Source organism: Ictalurus furcatus, chromosome 21, assembly GCF_023375685.1.
Source record: "Ictalurus furcatus strain D&B chromosome 21, Billie_1.0, whole genome shotgun sequence".
Taxonomy (NCBI): Eukaryota; Metazoa; Chordata; class Actinopteri; order Siluriformes; family Ictaluridae; genus Ictalurus; species Ictalurus furcatus.
This window is the reverse complement of record NC_071275.1, coordinates 20,308,243-20,324,752: the sequence shown is the minus strand read 5'-3', so window position 1 is coordinate 20,324,752 and position 16,510 is coordinate 20,308,243. Positions and strand designations below refer to the sequence as shown.

At 45.2% G+C, this 16,510-nt stretch overlaps 1 protein-coding gene and 1 long non-coding RNA gene across 3 annotated transcripts in view; one reads left to right on the top strand and one right to left on the bottom strand.

The window, feature by feature from the left end:
• Positions 1–7,007: 7,007 nt before the first annotated feature.
• LOC128625367 (uncharacterized) lies at positions 7,008–9,254 on the bottom strand. Its single transcript, XR_008388923.1, has 2 exons — positions 9,122–9,254; positions 7,008–8,972 (listed from the first exon to the last, which is right to left on the bottom strand). It is a non-coding gene; the product is annotated as an uncharacterized LOC128625367 (long non-coding RNA).
• A 344-nt stretch (positions 9,255–9,598) lies between these two features.
• Positions 9,599–16,510, top strand: part of cacna1da (calcium channel, voltage-dependent, L type, alpha 1D subunit, a) — a 92,282-nt gene continuing 85,370 nt past the window's right edge. For both annotated transcript variants that reach the window (XM_053653601.1, XM_053653599.1), the window contains exons 1-2: positions 9,599–9,737; positions 13,544–13,937. In XM_053653601.1, the coding sequence (XP_053509576.1) occupies positions 13,714–13,937 (224 nt within the window). In that variant the 5' untranslated portion in view covers positions 9,599–9,737; positions 13,544–13,713. The remainder of the gene's footprint in view (positions 9,738–13,543; positions 13,938–16,510) is intronic.

The window sequence follows — 16,510 nt, the reverse complement described above, 5'->3', positions numbered from 1 at the left end:
CCAGTGCAGTGAAAGAGCCAGAAACACAGAAGGTCTGTGTGTGTGTGTGTGAGGCTCAAGGCACACACACACACACACACACATACACACACACACACACACACACAATTACAGCTATTTCTAAGTTGGTACGATCTGGAACGATCCAGCATTTCCTGCGCAGAGGGGTGGAGGGGGTGGGATTTGTCCTTCTGCGTCTTTGGGAGGGAGAGAAGTCATTTTTAGAAACGATAATGTGTGGGTGGGAAGTGGAAGTGAAACATACATTCTTCTACATGCATTCTCAAAAAGCAAGGTCTTGCACATTTGTTCAAAACACACACTCTCACACACACTTTTTATGCACATGTTTTACGTCAACACACTCAGCAGTGCTTTGAGATAAGATGTAGTTATTGCTAATGAATTGTGTGTGTGTGTGTGTGTGTGTGTGTGTTTGCAAGTCTGCAAATGGGCACTGAAGAGGTGGAGGGACAAATTAAGCATGTGACTTTGGACTGCTTTTACATCCTCTCCCCACCTGATGGCAGTAATACACACAACAAATGAGCGTCTATAAGAACGCAGGGTTGCCAGATTGATCTGGATTTTGGCATGATTCTTATTATGGAGTTTGTTTGTTTGTTTGTTTTTGCAGGATCAACATTGCCATTATTTCTATTCTTTTACCCTGAAGTCTTTAATTATGCTGTAACTAATATCAGCAGGAATTGTATTTCAGTTTATCTCTAGATAAAAATAACCAACAGCTTTTCATGCAAAATATGAGTTTAAAAAACCCCCCAATCGTCTAATCTATACAGCACACTTCTAGTTTATATTAAGAAAAATAATGATAAAATGTGATAAAACATTGCACTCCTTTTTTTCGCAGACTCGTCAGTGCTCTGTGCCTCTCGTAGCTGTGTACTGTAAATGGATAAAAAGCCATTTGTTTGACGTGTGGACTAAATGTGATGTACCCGTTTTATATTCCTGTACTGCGGTGTTGTCGGCCACGTTTCCCTCCACCACGTGTTCTCGGTGTGTTCTATGTCACTGGTTTGCGATTTATACAGCGCGTTATGTTTGAACAGATTTGTTGGTAATGACGTTAAATGTTCATGGTATTTTTTAAAAGAGGAATTCCATAGGTTTCCTTAAAATATAGTCTAAGTTGAGTCCCCGAAGCCACCCGGAGTGTGCTGAAGCCGAATGTGACCGGTGATTGACGGTAGCTTTTGGACCGCAGTTGCCAGGAACAGTCGCATCAGTGAACACTGGAGAAGATCAGCAGAACAGACTTCATGTGAAAACTGTAATGACGTTCCTGGCTACACAGCTGCACTGTTTGAGCACAGTTCTAGAAGGGGTTTATTTATTTATAACGGCGCTATCCGGGGTCACCCAGATGACGACGGGTTCCCTTTTGAGAAGGTTTCTTGCTCACGTCGTCTCGGGGAGTTTTCCCTCACCATGTCGCCTCTGGCTCGGTCATTACGGTTAAACTTATCAATTGAAAATGTACGTCCTGAATTTTTATATTCCTGTGCAGGTGCTTTGTGACCGTGTCCGTTGCTAAAAGCGCTACAGAAATAAAAATGAATTGAATTGATGTGATACAAAAAAAAAAAACCCCACAGGTGTTTATGAATAAACTCTTATTTATTTATTTATTTGTATATTTAGTTTCTACTATCATCATGATGAAGTTCTAAGTTAAATTCTCTCTCCGTCTGTCTTTGTGTCTGTCTCTCACTCAGTCACGGCATGGGTCCGTGTCTCCGAGGCTGTTGTGATGTCATGTTTGTCCCGGGCTGGCAGAAGGACAGGACGATGATGTCATGACGGACGCAGACAGCTTTGGAGCCGAGCTAACGGCAGGCAGGAGAACAGCGCAGTGCCGAAGAACCTTGAAGTCTCCTCCACGTTCCGGGAGGAATTCGAGAACGGACTCGTGCTGAGACGGAAAAATGTAAGATGATTGCGGTTGGTTTGCGCCTGAATCACGATCCCATTAAATCAGAGAGTCAGGAGGACCGAGACGTCATACACCATCATTAATCATCTTCAGCACCATCACACACAGCCGGTTCACCTTCAGACCCCACGGTGCATCCTGGGTATTCCGTAGACACTGCACACGACCTGTCTGGTGCTCTGATTTTCACTATTGTTATCCTGCGTTATACCACAGTGCTACAGAATCCTGGATTGTGATTGGTCAGAAGGCGTTGATTAGTTTCCTGTAACGGCGGCTCTGACGGTCGCGCAGCTGCAAATCACAGGTGTATATTAACACGCTCGTTCTAATACGCTATCGTTTCCATAGCAACAGCTCCTTCACAGGGCCGTGTACAGCGAACACCCCGCATAAACACATTTTAAAAAACGTGTAATCGTCGATTAGGTGAAGTTCTCTCTAAGTGGAAACGTGTTTATTCCTGGTGTGTGTTTATTTTTGTAACGTTTATGGAAGGAGTCTCCAGTGCCAGCGCTTTGTGACAGTCAGAGATGAAGTTTTAAAAGCAGAGGCTGGTGAGGGAACGACTGTGAGAGTCGAGAACAGGAAAGAACTTGTTTCATGGATGTTCCACAATATTAAATGTAAATATAAATAGATAAAAAGGTTTACGTGTCAGTCTTTATTACATTTTTTTTTAAAAATGCAATCGTTGGTATGGAATACAACCTTGTAACCTGGGGAGGGTAAGTGGCGTGTTGTGGCGTGGCGTGGCGTGGCGTGGCGTGTGTGTGGGAGTATTTTTGTAATGTACAGTCCATCAATGAGAACAGTCTGTGGATATCATCGTTAAACACCGTGGCTCTGTCTCGTATTTTTGATACCGACTCCGCCCCTTTTATACTGTGGTGCATTATGGGACAGGTTAGTGCAAAGTGTCTGTCATACCACATCAAATATATATATATACATATATATATACACTGCATCATCTAGGACTAGGGCAAGTGTTAGTGAATTTGTTTTTTTTTGTATTCGCTGTCATTTCTCGATGAGTGTTGGGGACAAGCTTCATATATTCAAAAGAAACATCCATCCATCCATCCATCCATCCATCCATCCATCCATCAAGAGAGAGTAGAAAGTATACTAAATATGCTAAAAAGTCCCAGATGATGGCCTGTAGGTTTTAATTTCTCAGTGAGTCTAGATTGCACGGTATATTGAAATATGTCTAGTATATAAGTGTACACACACACACACACACACACACACACACACACACACACACACACACACACAATCTGGGACACGGCTAAACCCTGCAGGAAAGCGGATCTCGGCTTGGGTTGGGCCGATGTCTCTCAGGGCGGTGTGGGATCTCTGAGGACTCGATATACAATGTTCTAATAATTAATAAGAGCTATACATAGCACGGCATGTGGCGAGAACAAGGAATTTGTCCGAGGTGTAACTTAAAAAAGGCCTTATTGTGCTGTTCGAGTCAGCATTAGTGCTGTGGTGCAGTCATCTATAACTCTCTCTCTCTCTCTCTCGCTCTCTCGCTCACTCGCTCTCCCCTGGGCTTTCTAACCCCGTCAGAAATGCTTCTCTTCAAACCGCCATGAAATGTGCAACCCAATCCCAGCCTGGGAACACGCGCTCGCATAGCGCCTCTCGTCCAATCGGCGCGGCTCGTGCCTCGCTAACTTCTCCGAGGCGAAGCTCACTCCGAGTGTTTCTATTTTTGCTCCGCGGGCCCGAGCTACAGCTCCGTCTTGACATAGCGGCCCGTCACACGGCTAGTGCTGGGGATTTGGGTTCAGTTCACAAAGGAAGGAGGGGAGGGAGGACGGACCTGCGGCGGCGTTAGCAAATCTCCCTCACACACACACACACACACACACACACACACGCTGAAATTGAGGATCACGGTCATCTTAATCCACGTGCTCTACAAGGGAGCTCTGATCCTCACTCCATTACCCAGGATTCATTGCATTATCATGACATGGAGCTTAACCCCAATGCAGCAGTGCCCTCCTGTCAATCATCTGCACCTGTCAATCATCACAGCTAGTCAACATGAGTGATACCTCTCAACGGGGAGACGATAAAACTCCATATTTCCTATGACACACGGCGTGTTCACGTAGGCGGTCGGGTCAGTTTCAGGCTTGGTTGGAGAAATCTCCCAGAATTCCAGCTTGAATGGATTTTTTTTCCAGTCAGGACGTGGGAATGACGTTTTTCGTGCCGGTGCTGAGACGTACACGTACAAGACCATTTCCTCCGTTTGTGTTCTTAGTGTCACTTTCCACATTTCTATTAGTTTCTAATCCAAACTTTGGGATGCTGGGAATTTTAGAGCTCTAATGCAAACCAGGAAAGACTTGAACCTAGTGAGAACGTACGATTGAGCTGCTTTCGACACGGACCGCGCGTCGATCCACCGTTTGTGTGTCCAAAAAACTGCATTCTGTCCCCCACAACCTCCAATAGAGAGTACACGTGTATTAAAGGACATGCGTTTGCTGTACGGTATACATCGTGTTCCGACGTTAAAGTCTTGACGGGAAGTTAACGGTGGGAATTTGGGTCACGAAGGCGAGAAAGACAAGCACGGAGACCGAGAGGAAAGAGAGACAGACGTGATCGAAGCAGACAAGGGATTTTCAGACTGATCTGAGTTGCTGCTAGCGAGGATGTCACCCCGATGTCGATGCCTCGGACTGACTCGAGGACAGAGTGTCCGTCTTACACACTTCCTGTAACGTGGCTCACAAAGAAAGCCGGTTCAATCGTTATCCCTATGACATAACGTACCGGCTCTTACCAGACAACAAGTCCGTCCCAGTGAGGAGAACGTTCGTCTTTTTAAGATTCCTCATTTTGGGTAAATGATTATTGTATATTGTGTATACACAAACCTCAAATCCTGTTCACTGGGATGGAAATTCGGTGGAAAAACTCCGACAAGGGATTGTGATAATACTCTAAACCGTGATAGAGAAGGTTAAGCAATTATCGTGATGTGAAAATTTAATATCTGCACACTCATAAAGGCTTCACGCTCGCTCTGATTGGCTCGGAGCTGCTCAATTATTCAGGTGCCTTCTGGGAGGAGGTGCCACACCTGGTCAGAAAGGTAAGTGGACACCAGCTGTAAAAATATCCCAGCGTCCGTTCTAACTCCTTCTTTCTTCACCTGGCAGCCACAGAGAGACGTAAAGCGAGGAGGGAAACATGGACGAGTCTTTATCAGCCGCTGTCAGGTAAGATATCGCCACCTGATAATCCTCCTGATGTTTTTATTTAGGGACAAAACATTCCAGTCACCTGCTAATAACCCAGCTGAGGTATTCTCTTGGATAATTTCTAGAACAATATGTAATACAATGCATAATATTACAGTTGGCTTATATACAGTTTACTGATGAAGACGTATACAGTATATTACAGAGTATACATCACACAAACATCAAGAATTCTCGTACCAAAGATATCTGAAATGGAATGACACAGACGTGCAGAAATGTATGTTTTATATGTCGAGTGAATTAGGACACCGTTAAGTCTCTTTAGGTACTTTTGTCTCCTCAGCTTTTTTCAAAACCTTTAAGGTAGAGCGAGAGAGAGAGAGAGCGAGAGAGAGCGAGCGAGAGAGAGGTGACGATGAGAGAATATTCCGGAGACAGCTGTAAGATGAGAGACGGCTCGAGTGTGAAAGTGGATCAGGTGGAGGGTGTTGGCTTTCCGTACAGTAACCGGCCTAAAAATGGGATCCATTCCAGCGTTAAAGCTAGCCGGCAGGTTGACGAGCCTCTGGAGGGCCTCGAGAGGGACGTGCTGATGTGGTGACTGAGGCGAAAACGCCAACAGCACGCTTGAGAATCAATGCAATGTTGAGCGGGGCCATTTCTGAACATTTTGGGGCCCTAATTGACAAATTACCCCAAGGCCCTCAACCACCCTGGTCATATCATTATAAAAATCCACCTGGATCACTTTCCGTCGGTTCTAACACTGACGACACACCAAAATATTTCCCTTTAGCGCCTGAAAAATGGCCATTAGACCATTATGCAAGGTGGTAAGGTAAGGAAAGGTAGTAGGCCTGAAAAGGCCTGGAGGTGATTGACCACCTGAGATATTAGCTAGATATTAGCCAGCTACTTAGTTCGCCTCTAACTTTTTCCATTTCCGTTACATTGAGAAGTGCGAGCGGACAATCTGGTTAATCAAATTAATCAGCTCCATTTCTAGCATTAATACCCCCCCCCCCCCCCAATGAACTCTTCATGGTCGGCGCTTCTTCTTGATCATCCGGCCCTAGTTACCTTATTTACTTAAGTAAGTTAGAGATTCTAATCTCACACCACAAGGGTGACTGCCTGATACATAAACCTTTTCACTAAACCACAGTAAAGGGGTTTTTTTTTTTTTTTTTTGTTTTTTTGTTTTTTTTTTTTACATATCTACTGTATTATAAAAGTCATGGTGCCACTACCTAACCACTTAAAACAAGACCCGGCCATGATGTTGAGCTAGCTAACGATGTAGATAATGTTTAGCTAGTTAAGGTGACGGTGCGTATTCTTAGCTAACCAGCGGACTTCGTGATATATTAAACCTACCTGTACTTTCCCATGAACGTCCTGCTATGTGCTCTGTTATTAGATCGATCACTATTTATCTAGCAATAGTCTCATTTCACGTTTTGCCATCTGGTTACGACACAGCTGACAGACAGTTAACACGGAAACTAACATTAGCGAGCATTGCTATCTGTTGGGTTGCTTATGATTACTTAAATGTGAAAGACACCGGACAGTTAAAACGCCTGAAGACGTCACTGACGTGATTTTAACTGAAGCAACAGCCTGTTCTTTTATTATTCTATTATTATTATTATTATTATTATTAAGAAACTAGAAGGAAAAGGTCATTCACAAGGTTAAAGTGGTGAACCGGTTGATAATTAGATGAAAACTGCTTTTCCAGGCAAATCCAGGACAAGTAACCGGGTTGTTTCTCTTGTGGGACGAAGCAATTTGCCAGTGAACACGCAGAAATGTTATTTAATCGTATGTTTGGTGAGAAGAAAGCCGAGGGACTTTTGTAGCCTACATCAGGGATGCTTGGCGAGGACGTAAACTGATTTGACATGGTAATGTTCACTCACAGCGCTAGCTCTATTCATTATCCACCTTTAATCCTTTCTGAGAATGTAGACCTGGATGAGGAATAACTTTAAAAAAATAAAATAAAATTCTCAACACTGATGAGACTGAAACGGTTCCTGTTGCTTCACTTGTGTCCTTCCTCCACTCTTTCCTCGGTGCTCACGTTATGACTTGCTGGACGTGACGTCTTACTTTAACCTTCACGGCAGCACTACTCGGATCTGCTCTCTCATTCTCCTGCCGAATCCGTCCAGCTCCACGCTGGATCACGACTCGGCCGTTCGGCTTCACGCGTAAACTCCATATTACACCAAAATCTTGCTTCTTCCTGGTTTTTTGACTCTTGGATGTTCCTCCTCCGTCTTTCTCACTTTCCCTCCGTCGGATCTCCGTGGACTCGATGGCCGAGGCCTTTCCGTGCTAGCACCTCCACTCGACATGTACGATTTCACTTTGTGAGCCGGGAATCGTTTCTTTCTGCTTGACCGACCAGGCCAGATCCAGTGTTGCAGAAGTGCTGATTTCTGTTGTGACACTTACACACGTGCACACACACACACACACACACACACACACGCATAGAGCCACCCGCCCCCTCCATTGCCTGCGGTTGTCCGTCCTCATCTCGGTGCAGATTATTTACAATTCGACGGCTTTGCTTTTTACGTCGCATTTATTTCCTCTTTGGCCTGATCAGAGCGGGCTCTCTGTCTGTCTCTCTGTCTGTCTGTCTCTCTCTCTCTCTCTGTGTCTCTCTCTCACACAAATCTTCAGCCCTATCATTTCGAGGAAATCTTCTCTCCACCCATTATTAACTAATAAAAAGTTTGTAATCAAGGTGAAGGGACTAGATAAGGAATAAAGCACTCGGTGTTGTTCCGTTAGTGTAAAATAATCAACGGTGAGGTGGTGCGATGAAGCGGAGTTACCCCAGGTGTTTTATTCCTCTTATACCACAGCAGTTTATCAACAATGACAGTTGTTAATGTATTTTTTTTATTCGTTTATAGTTACATTTACACTCTTAAAAATATAAAGGTTCTTCAGCACCGTAGGTTCTGTAAAGAACCTTCTTCTTGTCACGAACCTTTTTTCATTGTATCGGCTTCTTGGGTTGAGCTGTATGGTTCTTTCGAGGTTAAAGAAGTTCTTTATGGTTCGTTATAGGTCCTTCAAGGTGCCATCGCTTCACAGGTTAAAGTGAACACTATAAGGTTCTTTGTGGGACTGGAAAAGGTTCTCCTGGCAGGCATCACGCTTAAGAACCTTCCTTTTGGTTCTTTAAAGCACTAATAAGGGTTTTAAGAGAACTTATGATAGCATGGTTCCTTGTGGCACTGCTGTGAAGAACCATTTCTGGGTTCTTTAAAGCACCAGTAAATAGATGGCTCTTTAAAGAATTTAAGAGTAAAAGGTTATTTTTTTTCCGATTTAAAAGGCTTCTCCTATGGCATCTGGCTGGAAAAAAAAATCCCTTTTTGGTTCTTTTTTATTTCTAAGAGTGTGAGGTTGCGAAATGTGAAACGAGTTTGTTCCTGTTCTCACTTACTTTATAGCGGCTATAAACAGCTGTTCCCTCGTGCCATGTTACCTCCGACTGTTACGAAGCGCTGACACTGGAGACTCCTTCCGTACACGTTCAATAAACACATTTCTCCTTACGGAAAACTATTTTTTAACATGTTTATGTGGTGCGTCTGCTGTACACGTCCCTGCGAATGAGCTGTTATAGAAAATGAATCGGCACCATCTGACAAATCAGGTTTGAGGATGTGGCGACAATCGTGGAGTCCCACAGCTGGAAGAGGAGTCCCGGAAACTCCCCTGGGATGTCTGATTTTATTCTGGTTAATGTATAGAAAATACGCCATATTGAATGAAATAACACAGGGTTGTGGGGTTGACCAGGGTATGCCCTTATATGGTCATGTCTATAAATTGTAATTAACAGAGAGAGAGAGAGAGATGAGTTTTTCTGTAAGGTTTTGTTTACCTTTCCTGCCTATGCGTTCGCCTGTCATTACGTCGGCTGTTTGGCGCCGTTACTATAGCAACACATCATTCTCTCTGACGGTGCGGACCGTCAGTTATATCGCCTATACGAACGACGTAGTATGCTTCAGAAAGACCCGGATGTGCACGTTATAGAGTTTGTTTGTTTGTTCGTTTTTAAAATAATGAACGGCTTCACGTGCGCCCGTGCTGCTAATGTTAAATAAAAGCGCCTCGCGCGTACGCACGAGCAGGATTGGACCTGGGCACGTGCGCTCATTCGTTCTCGGCGACGCTGAAAAACGGGCCCGCGCGACGTGCTAGCGTGAGTGCGTTTCCACGCACACACACACACACGCACGCGCGCATGCACGCACGCACACACGGCTCCGAGGATGCTCTCGTGCGCGCTGGCGCCCTACACGGCTCGCGCTTCCAGCTAAAAACATGGAACGTTCTAATCCTAATAGCGTGCGTGTGCATACGTGTGTCTCTCGCGCCTCGAGCTGATGACTTTAAATCCGCCGTCGCAGGCCGGAGCTGAGCGATTTTGGTCGCGGAGGTTTCTCTACGGATCTAAACGGAGCGCCGGACCTACGATAAAGTCCTCAAAGAAGGTAACGACATTCACGGACGACTTTCAGCAGCACCTCGGTCACGAGCCGTGTCTGTGTATGTGTATTATTTTTTTTCTGACGTTATAATCATAGCCTGTGGGACGACGTCTAAATGACACTCGCGTCGGGAGGGTGGTGGTGGTGGTGGGGGGGACGGGACCCAAAACAAACAAACAAACAAACAAACAAACAAAAACCTTTTGTCCTTCATTTGTGTTGCGGTCCCGTGAGACCTGTGACGCTGTCACTGTTCGTCATATCCGATTAAGATGTCTTTTTTTTGGAGGGGGGGGGGGGTCTGATAAATAAAATTAATTAATAAAATAAATAAATAAATCCCAAAACAAAATGTCGGCGGGTGAGTTGTAGCTATCGCTTAACGGTATGGTAACCTATGGTAACGTCTCGCGGTGTGGTAACCAAGCAGCTGTTAGCTCGCGCATCACCTGATAGCCACTTAGCTAGCCGTAAGCGTTAACACATTAACACTCCGTGTTTCTTCTTCTTCGCGTTTTATTTGCTGTAAAAAAAAAAAGAAAAAAGAAAAAGACGTTTTATACCATTTACGTCACACAAAAGGTTCATTTAAATCACACTGTAAAAGGTTATAATCGTGTCGCGTGTGTCTGTGGGAAATATTTATTCCATCACCGTCCATTCAAACGACGTTTAAAAGAAAGAAAGAAAGAAAGAGACATAACGACGTACACACTTCTTACATATGATGTCAGTCATGTTATTAAACCCTCAACACTTTTAACAGCAGGTTATACAGGCTCTATAACCCTTGACCCAAGGGCTGAACCCCAAACTACCCCATACTACCCACCAGGGATGAAATAACCCCCTAACAAACACATTTATATTTCCAGTTGGGATCATTTGGGATTCAGCCCTTGGTTTCTGAGAGGATTTAAGGCTTGTAGAGCATATTGAAAGTGTAATAACGTACATGAAGTAGGTCTGTTTGCCAGTATTTCATGTCGTAAGTCGGAAACGAGGAGTAAACTGTTCAACGTTTAAAGAAAAGAGACACAAATCAGGCGTACTGTGTGACACAGTATCCTTTTACTGCTTAAATGTTGTGTTGGATCTGTTCATAAATATTTTAAAATCGATTATATCGTCCGTCAGAACCCAAGGGCCGAATCCCACGCTACTCCCTGCTTCCTACTTATTTAATGACGGACCCTGATTTATAACTGATATGTCCCTTTGGGAGCATTTGGGATTCAGCCAAACGATATAGATGATAACATTATAACCCCGTAATCTCACTGTTTTCTCACCGTGCTGTAGTTTGATTCCTATTGAACACAGTAAGACCGTACAGGATAAAGCTGGTTAGATGACCTTTAGGGAGTGAACAGCGTGACCTCTTTGATAGCGCCCCCTCGCCACTTCGCTGTTCCCGTGAGGCCTGACAGGTCGAGGACTTAACGCAGCTGATTTGTTGTCGTGACAGCTCTGCCGGTGTTTTGTGTTCGTCATCCTCTGCTTTCTCTGTGAAAGCGGTGTAAATCACGGCGTCGTAGTAGTTTCGAACGGTTTTCCACGCTGCTCCGTCGTTGGTTTTCTGGGTAGGGCTTTCGGTTCAGCGTCGTCCTTCACCGGGTCACCCGCGGTGGGATTTTCATCAGATCATTTCTTCGCCGCGGTCTCGAGCGACACCGACGGATCAGATGCGAACTCATTTTGTCTGATTGATTCTCATTTTTTTTTGAACTCGCTCTCAAATGAAACTTTTATCGCGCTAGGTTTGTCATCCGTAATACTGTGCCCATGAAGATATTCTCAGGCTTATACGTTATGATGAAATGTTAGGCAATTTTAGTGAAAATGGAAATGAATATTTTAGAAACTCAGATTTTGACTTTTGTGATCGTAATCGAAATAGAAAGCTTTTTATCAGCTGGGCCAAGTGAAACCACCGCTTTAGTTCTTCCTTCCTCACCATGACGCTTCCTTATTTCCCCAAACCCATGGCACGTCTCAGTCCGTCTTTCCCACCGAGCGCCAGTAAACGTCTTCCCTAAACCAGCCCGCTGTAGCTGAGAAAAAAGGCGAACTGTTTCCACGCTGTTTCAGAGTGACGGTGTAACCGTGAGGCATCGATAACAGACTCTTCGTGTGGCATTTCCATGTATAAAGGCTATTTGCTACACAAGCCTCGGGCTGCTATATTTTTCATTAAAGGTTAATTGATTCGCGGACCTGCATTCGCATACGATCTCCGAGGAGGAAAGCCGATCCGGGAAGTGTTCAGTGATTACGTACGTAATAAACGGAGCAGCAACCCGACACCAGAGAAGCACTCAAATCCTGAAAGTTTGATTATTATTACGAAGTTCTACGTGTGGTCACACGGGTAGCAGCTCAAGTTGCGAGCGGGGAGCTGAAGAAACGTCGGACCGAACACGCTGTACTACACACTGCTTATGGGTGGAGGTTAGCATGAGGTAACGTACATATGGCGTATTTTATACACAGTGAGGCAGCGTTAACGGGCTCAGGTGGGGCGGGGGAAGTGTGTGTGTGTGTGTGTGTGTGTGTGTGGGGTGAGGGGTTCTCAGTCTCAGTTCTCAGTCTCCTCGCTCCCGTGCTGCTCAGCACACGCCGGACTCCACGCATATGCTTTCCACACTGTGTGGGAAAATGACCAGAGAACGTGTTTGGAACCCGAAATCACGTTTCTAGATATCTCCGCGTTTTTGCTTTCATTCTTCTTCACGGATGCCAAAAAAACAAACCCCTAACGTCAGTGAGGTCTTCCAGGCGAGCAAGGTGATCGATCGAAGGTCGTACCGTAGCCGCCGTCTCAAACCTTGAGGTGTTTCCGACGTTTACTTACGCCTCGCGGAATCTGCAAAACGATTGAAAAACCTACAAAGGACCATCAGATTGGCACGTTATTTATTTAGTCCTGCCCTGAATAAACTGTTTCACATAACAGATGTTTACATGTGCGGTGAATCCGGGAAGTATTCACAGCGCTTCACTTTCCCCACATCTTGTTACGTCACAGGCTTATTCCAAAATGGATTCAATTCATCATTTTCCTCAAAAGTCTACAAACAACACCCCATAATGACGAGGTGAAAGAAGTTTGTTGGAAATCTTTGCAAATTTATTAAATATAAAAAAAACCAAAAAAAAACCGCGCATGCACACGAGTATTGATGGAACGCTATCGTTATGATGACTTCATCTCTGGAGCACAAGCGCTGTGCAGAAATGGTGCCCAGGAATGCCTGCGAGGTGGTGACGTTCCACCTTCTGAAGTAAAGGATTATTATTTGGAATATTTTTAGCGTAAATGTTGAAGTTAGGATTGACTGAACACAGTTTTTAAGCCACTTTAGTAACAGTTTAGCTGTAGTTCTTATTTTTGAGACAATACACAGTGGTCTTTTTTAATACTGAGACTCCTTAGTGACACTGAATATCAGTGCATGCATGCATGTGTGTGTGTGCGCGTGTGTGTGTGTCTGTGCGTGTATGTGCATGTGTGTGGGGTAATGCATGCTGGTCCCAGGAGCCTTTAGACCCCCAACACTCAGCATGTCAGTTTTTTTGACTTAACACCCACGATATTGCATAATGCAGGGGAATAGATAAGGAAATCATCACACAGCCTCCCACAACTTAACACACACACACACACACGCACACACACACACTTTCAATCTCTGTCTCCTTCCATATCTTTGTCGTTACTTCTTTTTAACTCTTTCTCTTTTCCTCTCAATCACACACGCACACACGCACGCACACGTTCACTAATTCCTTTCTCTCTTTTCCTCCAGAGGCAAATTATGCCAGCAGCACCAGTGTCCCTGTTCCTGGTGACGTGCCGGCGTGTTGGTGAGAAAGCCCCGCCCCTTCACCCCAGTCCCCGCCCTCTCCCCCGCCCCTCTCCCCTCTCCCGTGGGAGGCTCGTGCCGGTGGATGCACCGCTCCGGCCCAAGCCTGCACCATGAGTGTCAACGGCCCGGTCCCGCCACCCGTCCCGCCCGCCGACGCCACAGAGGCCCCGCCCACGACGACGGTGGCACCGGTGGGCACGCTGGCGCAGAAGAAGAGGCTGCAGTACGCCAAGAGCAAGAGCAGCTCGGCCAACACGCGGCCACAGAGAGCGCTGTTCTGCCTGAACCTGAACAACCCGTTTCGCCAGGCCTGCATCAGCATCGTGGAGTGGAAATATCCTTTTCACATGCTCAGACAGACAGACAGACAGACAGACAGTACACTTTAGTCTTTTTAGTACCTTTTTTCATAACCTCCACCCCCACCAGGAAAATAAAAATAAACGTAGCATGTAATTGACTTTATAGCTAGCTGTAGTTTGTGCAGATATTGCCGTGTTGTGCTGTTACAGGAAAATAATCAGCAACAGGTTGGTGGTGTGAAGCAGAGTTACTGTTACCACACTTAAGCTGATTACTTTCCCATAACAGCACACGTTGAAGTGCTTTATTCCCCTTATGCCACAGTGATTAGCCAACTATTACAACTTTTTTTTATTATTTATTAAAGATTTTTTTTTAAAAAGTTGTTAAAGAGTGGTACATTTTATCCACTTACAGTTACTTTTCATGATGCGGAACGTCCGTGAAACAAGTTCTCACTCACCTAAACAGTCCTCCCATCATCGACCTCTCTCTTTTTTTTTATCTCCTGTCTCTCGAGGTTAATAAGATGGAAAAGCCAGCTGACGCTCGTGTTAAAGTAGCTCATGATACCTGCCGGAGTCGCACAGTTATCACGAGATGTAGTGAGGATCATCCAAAAACATGAACATACACTCTGCTTTGCTTTTACAAGCGGACCACAAAGGGGACAAAGAGTGCCTAATCATGCATGAAACAGGATACTGCACCTATTTAGTGTCTTCTTCCTGACAGGAACACCCGACGGACTCGATAACGAGCTGCTGAGGCGATCACGTGTCCGATCCGACGTGATGGCATTGCCCGGTTTTAAGGGAAGGCACGTGTTCAGCTGTGCAGTGGTGCGCTTCGTATTTATAAGCACTAAGCCAGATGTTACACGATCTAATTCATAAATGAATAAGATCAGACAAAATAAATGGACTGCTGTGACCTCGCTAACGAATGAATTATATTTTGAATTCCGTTTCAAATCGAACGTCGAGGAGAGCCGAGTCCGACCCGAATCGCGCCTGTTAGCTGGATTAATCGCACCGATTTTGGGATTCTTGAGACGTATTACGGCCCGTTGTGATCAGTGATCAGATCATTTTCCTGTTCATTAGCATGGGAACGGTAAGAACTGATCCCAGGTCAGTGAGAAGGTCGAGCCTGAGAGCACACCGCGTCTGTGTGAGCGTTTCATCCCGGAGAAAGGAGCACATTAATCTCGTACAGGGATAGGTGTGATTGGTGTGTGTGTGTGTGTGTGTGTGTGTGTGTGTTTGGCCTAGTTTTGAGCTGCGCAGCTCTCTCTGTGGTCGGAAGGCTAAAGGAACTGCAGTGAAAGAAGCGACGGCGAGCTGTGACTCAGCGAGAGAGCGCGTGAACCGTACGGCGCCCTGCGCGTCTCGATAAGAGAAATCCGGGCTCGTGTTTCAGACGCACGCTGGGAACGGGAACACGCTCTGCTGGGAAGAGTGGAATTAAATTCGCCAGGGCTCAGGTCTAGTTGGTGTTCTTACACAGACATGACATTTGACTGGACGGGGATACCTGTGTTACCCATAATGCATTGCAGTCGCACGACACGGCCGCTAGAGACGATCAGCTACGGACCACGGGGCGCGTCTCGTTTCTTTAATTGCGTCTCCTCGCTTTTCTTTTACGTTTCTTAAGGACGCGAGGACAGACAGGAGGAACCCGAGAACGATGACCAGACCCTCTCGCTCACTGAAGCATCACGATGTCAGCCAGCTCTATTAGCTCTGTTAACTCTATTAAATGATCTTCACATGCGTTAAGAGTACAACATTCCTGCACGTGTAGCTACACTCGTAAAAATCAAGGTTCTTCTCGTCATGAACCGCTTTTCATCGTATAAGCCTCTTCAGTGGAGCTGTATGGTCCTTCTTTTGAGATTAGAGATGTTCTGTACGGTTTATCAAAGGTTCTTCAGAGCAGTGTATTGGTCCTCCGAGGTATCGTCACGTCGCAGGTTAAAGTGAACGCTAGGCTGTAAGGTTCTTTGTAGGACTGGAAAAGGTTCTCCTGGCAGGCATCACTCTTAAGAAGCTTCCTTTAGTTCCTTAAAGCACTAACTAAGATTGATTTATTTATTTATTTTTAAAGAGAGAACTCATGATGACATGTTTCCTTTAGTCGCTGCTGTGAAGAACCATTTCTGGGTTCTTTTTAAGCGCCAGTAAATTGGTGGTTCTCTAAAGAACTTAAAAGGGTTCTCCTATGGCATGAGGCTGGGAAAAAAAACAAACAAACCCTTTTTGTTTCTAATTGGAACTTTTTTATTTCCAAGGAGGCAACTATTAGATCAGGAGTGTCCAATCTTCTCCACAAAGGGCCGGTGTGCGTGCAGGTTTTCATTCCAACCAAGCAGAAGTCCACTGACAGCCAAGATCTGCTGATGTAATCGGGTGGAGTTAGTTGTGGCTGCTGCTGCTGCTTGATCGGAACGAAAACCTGCACCCACACCCTTTGCGGATAAAAATCGGACACCCCTGGTTTAGAGTTTTAGGAAGTTCTCCTTGTGTCCGCCGTCACATTTTAGATCAGATTCATGTAGCGATCTTGCTAACCGCTAATCACTAGCAGGCTGTTGGGTTT